The following is a 10,690-nucleotide window of genomic DNA, read 5'->3' as shown; positions in this document are numbered from 1 at the left end:
TGCCTCACAGCACCAGGGACCCAGGTTCAATTCCCGGCTTGGGCACTGTGTGGAGTTTGTACGTTCTCCCCGTGTCTGCATGGGTTTCCTCCGGGTGCTCCCGTTTCCACCCACAGTCTGAAAGATGTGCTGGTTAGGTGCATTGGCCCAAAAAGGCAGTAGAGTGTGGCGATTTTCACAGTAACTTCATTGCAGTGTTAATTGCAAGCCTTACTTGTGACTAACAAATAAATTAAATCTGGGCAACCATGAGGCACTGTGGGCCAACAGCAGCAGCAGAATTGTACTCAACCACAATCTGTAACCTCGTAGCCCGGCATATCCCCAGTCTACCAATGCCACAAACCAGAGGATCAATCCTGATTCAATGAGGAGTGCATGCCAGGAGCAACACCGGGCATATCCAAAAATGGGGTGTCAACCTGATGAAGCTACAACACAGGACCATGTGCAAACAGCACAAGAAGTAAGTGACAGACAGAGCTAAACGATTCCACAAAGAGCTCACCACCACCTTCTCAAAGGCAATTCATGAAGGGCAATAAATTCTGGCCCAGCCAGTGACACCCACACCCGTGTGAATGAAGTTTTAAAAAAAATTACAAAGGCCAAGGTTTAAGCAGTTTTCAAATTTTATTTTCATATATACATATACAGCTTCATATAGCATCAAGTACTGGACCTCAAAATGCAGCATACACATTCTGAAACCTTGTCACTGATTGCCATTAAAATGACCAGCTCGATGCTCGTTCCAACTCTGCACAGAAGCCAACCCTACACCAGTTTCAGTAAACATTTCATCTTTAATAAAAAGCAAAACTATGGAAATTTTCAATAAAACTATATCTTATACTGTACAAGTAAATCCACAAGTCTATTAATCAGTACAGCAGCTCTAAAACTCCTTTTCATCATAAAACCCTTTCTTTATTGTGTAAAATCACCTGAGTTGAATCAACATACACGCAGTAAATTATTAGTCCTGAGAATAGACTCGTTTAAAATGTCTGTGAGTAGCTTACGTTTGGTTCCCAGGATTTCACTGGACAGTACTCGGTAGCAAACTGCAGCTTATTCACTCGTGAATGTGGCACTTGTTTCCTGATCTTCATTTTCATGGGTCATTATCTGTCATAACTGTGTCCTGTGTCAGTCCTTCATGTTGAATTGCTGCCGTTGCCATGCCAATAGCTTCCTCCAATGTCTGCTGTTCCTCCAACTAAAGAGACAAACATCAACAGGGACTTACAATGTCAGCAGGTGTGGTGAGGCATTGGGTTCTTGATCATTTTAACATTACACTGTTGGTTAATCTTTCTAAAGGGTATAAGTTCTTTATCAAGAGAAGCTTTAACATCACTACTGTGGCAATCTGTCCTGGTCAAATGTTCTTCTCTCAGCCAGCTGGCCACTGATCTCATTTAATGTCTGAGGCACCCTATTGTGCACAAACAACAATGACTGCGCTTAAAACGTGGTTCATGAGGTTTGAAGCACTTTGTGACATCCTGTGGTTATGATTAAGCAGCACACAAGTGTTAAGTTCTTCATGAAGATTGACCAGATGAAAAGATACAAGTCACAAATCTCACATACAGCTGCTTGGTATGACAGAACTTGAATATTGCCGAAAAGCAACACGTTATCAAAGTTTTCCATCTTCTACTCATCAGGTCAGATTCATAAGAATTCCAAATCTAAAGGGAACAATAATTTATATTGTTTGAGAAGTGGCTGCCGATTTGTTGGCAAGAGGACTCTGACTGTAGATTGGAAAGTACAACAGGGAACAATTAGCTGTCAAACTTTTGTTGAAATTCAAACCAAGCAGGTTGACTCTGATTGGTCAAGGCAGTACCACAGGGAACGAGACAGGTAATAGCTGTCCCCCTAGCATTTGTTTAGTTGAAAAAAGTGAAATGTGGGGACATGTTCCTTCAGTCTGCAAAGAATACGGCCCTGAATGTGAATATATGCAGCTCCTAGCACGTACAAATAATCCCGACTGATTATGTACAAACAACCCAATTAGGATTGTTTAGCAAGTGTTCCCCAAACATGGAATCAGATCAAATGCTGCACAGTATGTATTGAGTTTTGCACGTACAGGTTGGTTGAATATAGTCAGTACTTTACCTGTTGCAAACAGCCAAAGGGACATCCTATAGAATCCATCCTAGTTGTTAGGATGTATGGCTTAGATACCTGGCATCACACTGACACTGAAACTTCTATACTACATTACTCCTTTGTCTGAAGGGCAGAACATCTTTTTGACTTGATGGCAACATCCTGTTAGTGGAAAATATCACTCGTGTTGCTACTGCATAATAGCAATGTAAAACAGGCAGCTTCATCTTTTTCTGGATACCTTACCTTCCAGTAGCCTGTGTAGAATCCACTAACAGGATCCTTGCGTATCTGTTCTGATGAGTGCAAGACGAAAAGCTTTACTGTCACTTTCTTTCAGCAATATCTCACATACCTCTCCTGCTTGTAGCCCGTTAAATCTCACACCCACTGTTATGTACTTCCACTATTCTGGCGTGAGATCGACCTTGACTTAAAAATAATGACCTTGTGTTCAATTGTTGAAACTTTTGGATTTAAGGCCATGCAGTAGATTTGGCAGCTGTAAAAAGATGAGCGATGTTTTCTTTAAAAAAGATCACCTACTCCAATCAATCCGATCAATAAACCAAAATCAGTGTTCTCTTTTAAAAGCCTGTTACAGAAATCCTCCCTTTCCAATTTAGGTATCACGCAGGAAACTCGCTCCGGGGTATGAGGCAGCAATTTTCACTGACAAGGTTCATCGTTACCACCCGTGATTAATTGCCATAGTTAATATAGAATCAACCACAGCAATTTGTAAAGCCTGTGTGGCTATCAGTAAGAAGTCTCACAACACCAGGTTAAAGTCCAACAGGTTTATTTGTAACAAACGCCATTAGCTTTCAGAACTGGCTGTTCCTTCGTCAGGTGGTGGGAGTTCTCACTGATGAAGGAACAGCCAGTTCCAAAAGCTAGTGGCATTTGCTACAAATAAAGCTGTTGGACTTTAACCTGATGTTGTGAGACTTCTTACTGTGTTTACCTCAGTCCAACGCCGGCATCTCCACATCATGGCCATCAGTCATCAGAATGTAGACAGCCAAGATTCTCTCTAATTTAATCTTTAATTAGTAATGGATTACATTACTTAGAAAGGCAATGGGCACGTTTCCAATTAATAATCACCACATCTATCAAGGACAGCTTCCATGGGGTTAAGGAACATACTGATCCCGGTGAGCGGCTCCTTCACATGAATCGAGAGGGATTACATTAAACCTCCAATTACCCTAACTGGAGTGAACACCTGAATCTACTCAAACAATTGCTCCAATATTTCCATTTTCATTGCTTTAACACACTAATCTGACCACACATGATCACAACCAGCTGCTGTATAATTAATTGTAAATACAGATTGAAGAATGCTTTAAAAAAATAGCAGCAAGTACTTGGGCTGCAGGAAAAGTGTAGACGTGATCTGTGAACTGTTATTGCAAAAGTAATATTTTTTGTCGGAGTACCCAGTTCGTAATTCCAGGATCAAACAATATTTGGATTTAGTTCTTTGCTCTCATATTGTTTTTTACTTTAGCGCTCGTCAGCCTCTTCAGGACCAGTTAAGCTGTTGTTTTGGGCACATTATAAAGCAGGTTCATATGTGCACTGATGCGTAAGAGGCGGTAAATCAGGAGTTAGGCTGATGGCTTGAACTTGGAGTGCACCAAAGCAAGAGAAACAAAATCACAAAAAGGAGCATCACACAATCCCCACAGAGTTGGAGATGGCCATTCGGCCCATTGAGTCTGCATCGGCCACAATCCCACCCTATTCTTCTAACCCCTGATATATATCCAGCTAATCCCCGTGACATTAGGATCAATTTATCATGGCCAATCAACCTAACACGCACATCTTGTGCTGTAACATTGCTCCTAAGCCAATATTCACTGTGGAAATCCCCAGGCTTGCTAAATTCAATAAAGTGCACAGTTAGAGGTTTCGTAATCTGCTCCGACTGAGGATCTCATTCTACATACACCTGTCTCAGAATGGTGGCTTCAATATAATGATACCCTGAGAACATTTTACATCCTCTGGTGTCTAAAGATTTAGTTTCACATTTCCACTTAGATATAAAATGACAAGTTTAACTCAGTCAAATGGTGACCTGGCTTTGCACAGTTCCACATTCCTTTGGGCTGGCAGTATACCTCTAGTGCAATGACAACCCGAGGACTTGGGAAAGGCTTACAGAGGAGCACGTCATAAACAAATCTAATTTGATTTAAATGTGTTTGGTGTGTTTATGCTGTCACATAGTTAATTTAATTAAAGCCTGTCAAATGGGAGCACAGCTATGTGCATTGCAGAGTCAGGCTTGCAAAAGGTAGCACCGGTCCAGTAGATGATGCAGCAATTAGTCTGTGATCAGATACCAAAGCAGCCCAAAAGCATCTTGGCAGAAAGCCTAATAGTTAGTTCTCACTTTGCACTGATTGTCACTCATCGCTGCTAATATTAGTTCTCTGTCTTTTCCCCGATTTCTGTGCAGCACTTGCTTACTGACAAGGTGTAGAAAATTGTATCACTGTCACAGGAAATGAATGATGCAATGCTATTAATGAGATTGACTCTGTCTACACTTCCCGCTGCCTCTGCAAAGCAGCCAGCATAAATAAGGACCCCACGCACCCCGGACATTCTCTCTTCCACCTTCCTCCATCAGGAAAAAAATCACATACCAACTGACTCAAGAATAGCTTCTTCCCTGCTGCTGTTGGACTTTTGAATGGACTTATCTTGCATTAAGTTGATCTTTTTCTACATCCTAGCTATGTCTGTAATGCCATATTCTGCACTCTCTTGTTCCTTCTTTATGAATGGTGTGTTTTATCTATATAGCGTGCAAGAAACAATACTTTTCACTGTGTGATAATACATGTGACAATAATCAAATTAAAAAAAAGACCCCCATTAATCTGGCTTACAGCCACCAACAACATCCTGAATAGGGTCAGACTGCCAAGCCTTAATCTCAGTCAGACACTCAGTACACTATCAAATATAATAGATAAGAAAGGTGAGAACTGGTTTCTCCCTAGAACCTTTTTGTGTAGATGTGCCACAGCAGCAAACAGATTAGGCATTTATCAACCGTTATCCAACAGTTTACGGTGAACCAATTCTCATGAAGCATGCTAATATCATCATAAATTGTACTCCATGTCGTAGTTTAATTTATTCTGTTAATCAAATTACAATAACTCTGAGGAAGATTATGTTCCTGGTTCTGCTGTAACCAAGAAGATATCCTCTGTGAAAAAGTCAATTAAGGTTTATTTGTTTTCTGGTTCAATTTTCCTTGCGGTCTAAGGAAGAATCTTTTCTCCAAGATGTGAAAAGCTAGGTTAAGCAGAGAATGAATCCTGCTGACTTGAGTATATTCATCTCCATCAGGAGATAAAAGAAAATTTAGGGAGATACTACAGCAGTGTTAATCATACATGGTCTCCAAACAGTGGAGTTTACATGGCATTGCAGCCTTAGATATAGAAACATATTCAGTTTGAAGTTACATCACACTTACCCACCTGTACTGCTATCTGTGTGCCATTAGCAGTCGCTACTAATGCAACTTGCTGATGGTGCTGCACCACTTCAGCTGCATGTAGAGCTGCGAGAGCTGAATCCCCAGTTACCATCCCATCTGATGTTACTATAGCAACCTGGCAAAAAAAAGGTTCACAAACGAAGGTGAGTAAAGCCTGTCCAATGTATAAACTTCAGTAATCTATTTATTTCATTCCATTTTAAGGAGACTGCTTGTACAAGAATATAAAACCAAAAAACCTCTCATAAACATGCTGCTCACACATGCAGAAAGAACAGATTCTTTTGGCTAATGGCCTTTGATTGATCGATACATTCCAGGCCATGAGTATCTCTATGAAGACTATCAGAGCCCGATAGGAGGTGTATTTGAGCAGAGCAGTAAAGGCACCACTTCAACCTTTAAATTAGCTGCTGACTCCCAATCTTTGGAGTTGATACAATAAAGACCCACCTGCTCAAGTGCTCACCATCAAAATGACCCACTGTTGTTCTTATGTCAGATACAAGTTAAGTTACTACTGTGCTGCCCTAGCATGGTGGTTCTGCCATTTTCTCTTTGATTCCAGGCATCCTATAATCTCAGAGTAAAACTGCCCATTTACCGTCTGACAAAGGGTCACCCAGACTCAAAACATTGGGCCCTATTTTACCATTTTGATACAAAGGGCTGGGTGGATTTGAAACTGGGAGCGTTTCAGATCCAACTTTTAGACCCGTTCTCAGGCTCCCTCATATGCACTCTGCCTGAAAAAATGTCAGCGATTCCGAATCCCGCTGCACAAGCCTGTGAGCAGGGCTTAAAACACCCAAATCCTGCAGCTCTAATCGGAGTCCTCAACTACGCATGTGCAGGAAAAAAATGATAGAATGCTGTTCCTCTGCCATATTGCTCCCAGGCCGGATAATGCTCCCCCCCCCTACCACCAATCTCAAGCAGACTGTCAACAGACACCCTCCTTCCCCAATCTCAGATAGAGTGGCAGCAAACCCCTCCCCCCCCCACCCACTGATCACAGGCAAAGTCATGATGTAGAGATGCCGACGTTGGACTGGAGTAAACACAGTAAGTCTCACAACACCAGGTTAGAGTCCAACAGGTTTATTTGATAGTAAACCCACAAGCTTTCAGAAACGGTGTTCCTTCATCAGGTGTGTGGAAGGTGAGAGAGCCTTCCACATACCTGACGAAGGAACACCGTTTCCGAAAGCTTGTGCGATTACTATCAGATAAACCGGTTGGACTCTAACCTGGTGTTGTGAGACTTCTTACAGGCAAAGTGGCAGCAGGCACTGCACCCCCGCCCTTCCGCTCCACCACCGTTCTTAAGCAGAGAGCCGTCGTTCGTTTGGCACTTACTTCCTCACTAACCCTCACTGATGGAGGCCTGAATTGGACTTAAATGGCACATTTCTGTTTCGTGCCAATTTCAGATGGGCCAGTGTGCTAGTAAAGGGGAAGTGCCGGTAAGGTTGGGCATCCAGCCCATCACGTTAATTTAAACGCATGCAAATGCATTTAATTGGCCGTCGCATCTATTTCAGGCATGGTCCCGATCGTAGCCATTTTTGGGCCTTGGTAAAGGGGGGGGGGGGGGGGCGGGGGGGGGGAATCAGAGCTGAGGCAGGAGTGGGTCATACTACTCGCTTCATGCCTGACTTTACCAAGTTGAAAATGGGCGCAAAATGATGGCAAAAATCGGATCCATTGGCTCTATTCTCTCCAGAGATGCTGTCAGATTTGTTGAGATTTTCCAGTATTTTCTGGTTTTTGTTGTGTCCATTTACAACTGAACTGGGGTCACTTTTGTGTTGTGAACCGAAGACTGGGCTAAGCTACCCCAGACTCACTGCACGGTCTTTCAGCTCAATAGCTTAGGTGGCTTCAGACCTAATTTGCTCAGGTGAATGAGCAGCTAACCCACCAATTGCTTAATTCCTTGGAAATTTCAGGTATCTTCTATTGAACATCAAATAAGTCGACTACATTCATTTGTAAATGTTTTGCATTTGATACTGGAATCTTAAGCTCTTACTAGAATCCCTACAGTGCAGAAAGAGGCCATTCGGCCCACTGAGCCTGCATCGACCAATGATAATCCCACCTAGGCCCTATCCCTGTAACCCTACGTAGCTGCCCTGTTAATCCCCCTAACTGACACATCTTATGACACTAAGGGGCAATTCAGCATGGCCTATCCACCTAACCTGCACATCTTTGGATTGTGGGAGGAAACCCACACAGACACAGGGCGAATGTACAAACTCCACATAGACAGTGACCCAAGGCCAGAATTGAACCCGGGCCTCTGGTGCTGTGAGGCAGCAGTGCTAACCACTGCGCCACCCCACTAAGATTCACGTCTGTGAAATTCACTCTTTACATACTGCTTTCCATAAAAGCTTGGAATGTTTTCCTTTAAAGATAAAACTGATTAGCTGGATGACCAGTTAATTGCAATACATATTTTCAACATTATTGCTGATCTGCATTCTCAGTTAATAACAGTAATGATGCAAGTTACGGCATACCTGCTGTCCTTCTGTACCATCTGCTGTCACCATGGTAACTGTATGAGCGCCTGGTGACCCTGTCAGGTCACCTTCGTGTGCGGGTACAGCGATCGTGGTACCATCCTGAGTTACCATGGTAATAGCCGTTCCCAGGGCCTGCAAGTCCTCATGCGATAGGCTAACCTGTGATCGATAAAATCATTTTAGGGAAATTTAAAAGTTATTGCTGTGAAGTAATAATAAACGTTGTAAACTTACAAAAAAGCTTCCATTCTGGGTCCACCAAATATTGTAAATGGTTAGTCAGTATGTAATCTGTTATCAGAACATGTGGAAAAAAGGTTCCAAATTCAGTGGCACAGTGAAACAATCTATTTCTCACCTCAACAAAAAAACACGCTTTTAAATTTATTCATTCATTCAGTATTGCAACAATTTAATAACCCTCATTCATAGAGGCCATGGAGCCATAGAGATTTACAGCATGGAAACAGGCCCTTTGGCCCAACTTGTCCATGCTGCCCAGTTTTTACCCTTAAGCCAGTCCCAAATGCCTGCATTTGGCCCTTTTCCCTCTAAACCCATCTTAGCCATCATAGAATTCCTACAATGCAGAAACAGGCCATTCAGCCCATCGAGTCTGCACCGACCACAATCCCACCCAGACTCCATGCCCATAATGCCACATATTTAGCCTGCTAACCCCCGACACGAGGGTCAATTTTTCCCCTGGCCAATCAACCTAACTCGCACATCTTTGGACTGTGTATCTTCATGTAAAAGGCAAAATTATACTGCCTCTACTATTGCCTCTGGCAGGTCATTCCAGACACTCACCAGTCTTTAGCTATCGTGTCCATGCTTGTTGTCTGCAGCAGCATCTCAGGAGATTCCCTTATCCATTCCCCACAGCTCTCTTTAAAGGACTTTTTATATTCTTGCACATACAGTTCCATAAGAGAATAAACCACCATGTAGCTGAACCACTTAAGGTTCATTCATACCTGCTGAGTACCATCCTGTGATATAAGGGCGACCTGAGATCCCAGCCCATCTTGGGTTACCATGGTAACCTGAGTAGGAATTCCACCATCACCTTCTACCCCAGAGAGGTATGTAATGCGCGGCCGTTTCAAAGCAGGGTCAATGACTGTCGCTAAGAATGAACGAAATATACGGGATTAAACTAAAGACAAGTTGAAAAGATATTCAGAAAATGTAAAGCTGCTGTTAAAATTGGCAACTATAAGATGGCAATTTAGATTTTTCATTTAATTCCAGTGCACAGTTTCCATTCATAACCATTAGATACGAGTTGAACCCAAGTGGATGGACATGTAACTTCAACCTAATGCCATCCATCTCAAGGGGGGACTGCATCAGGAGCCGAGACTGTGGCAGGCACAACTCATGGGGCAGTAACTGTGAAATTATGCAGCAGCCATAATAAATTTTAAATTACAATGCATAAACGTAAGGCCAAAGGTTGAGATTCTTTTGTCTTTTGTTAGTAACTCTCAAAAAGAGTTGAGTTTATAATCAATTGAACTCAAGTGTATAACCACCCACTGCCCTGTTTTAATTACAGTGCCTCCCCAGGGGCAATCATCCCGTGTTTCTGTTTAATTTAGTTCTATAATGCTGCACTCTATGAATAAGCCTATTATCAAGAAAAGGATTGCATTCAGTTTCAACTTCACCATTTGGCTTGGATCTATTTAACATCTGACAGCAGCTGTGGAAAGAGAATAGAGCTAACGTTTTGAGTCTGGACGATCCTTTGTTGAGCTCTGACAAAGGGTCATCCAGACTTGAAATGTTGACTCTTTCTCCCCCCACAGATGCTGTCAGACCTGCTGAGACTTTGCAGCATTTTCTGTTTTTGGTTCAGCTTCCACAGCATTTTGCTTTTAGCCATTTAACATTTGGCAGGTCTCCTGCTGCATTGCTTTCATTGAATCCTCTCCTTGTCCAATCTTTAGGAATTGCTCATTTTATTGGCATAACCATCTCTTTTTCCCCTCCATTAACTGCCTTTTGTCTCACATGCCTCACTCTCCTACAATGTTCTGAATCTCCCCGATGACTTTAACTCTGCCTATCACCCACTCACTTTCTTCTGATCACTGCAACGTGCAAACAAAATGCTGAACAACAAACCTGTCCCAAACAATAAATGATAGCACGAAACACCTAATCACTCAGAAATCCCTCCCACCAGCAGCTAAGAAATCTCTTGGGTGAAGCAAAAAAATTTCAAAAACCCTAGGCCAATTCAAAACAGCAAATCTGGAAAGTCCCTGCCACAACATTGGCCACAGCTGGAAAACTGTCCAGCTGTTTTTTGAACTGTTGCAGGAAATCCACACACAAACAAATAATGTGTTCCAGGTGTCAAAAAAAACCTTTGCTTAAAGAAAAACCTTCTAACATCTAACCTAATTATAACCCTACCTAAATTTTGCGTCTGACCATTTGTTTCCCCCATTATGTCTAGTTCAAAGAA

At 42.4% G+C, this 10,690-nt stretch overlaps 1 protein-coding gene across 4 annotated transcripts in view; it reads right to left on the bottom strand.

Moving 5' to 3' along the window:
- Nucleotides 1-614: 614 nt before the first annotated feature.
- The window catches only part of LOC145357117 (zinc finger protein 76-like), a 71,496-nt gene continuing 61,420 nt past the window's right edge, over nucleotides 615-10,690 (bottom strand). For 3 of the 4 annotated variants that reach the window (XM_080210262.1, XM_080210265.1, XM_080210264.1), the window contains exons 12-15: nucleotides 9,189-9,340; nucleotides 8,203-8,367; nucleotides 5,652-5,786; nucleotides 615-1,222 (exon numbers count right to left, since the gene is read on the bottom strand). In XM_080210262.1, coding sequence (XP_080066388.1) covers nucleotides 1,118-1,222; nucleotides 5,652-5,786; nucleotides 8,203-8,367; nucleotides 9,189-9,340 — 557 coding nt within the window. In that variant the 3' untranslated portion in view covers nucleotides 615-1,117. Of the gene's footprint in view, nucleotides 1,223-5,647; nucleotides 5,787-8,202; nucleotides 8,368-9,188; nucleotides 9,341-10,690 lie in introns of all 4 variants that reach the window. The other variant, XM_080210266.1, reaches the window with a different exon arrangement.

Source organism: Carcharhinus amblyrhynchos, chromosome 22, assembly GCF_965287045.1.
Source record: "Carcharhinus amblyrhynchos chromosome 22, sCarAmb.v2.hapA, whole genome shotgun sequence".
In the NCBI taxonomy this organism is placed as follows: Eukaryota; Metazoa; Chordata; class Chondrichthyes; order Carcharhiniformes; family Carcharhinidae; genus Carcharhinus; species Carcharhinus amblyrhynchos.
The sequence above is the reverse complement of the archived record's forward strand: the minus strand, read 5'-3'. Positions and strand labels throughout refer to the sequence as shown.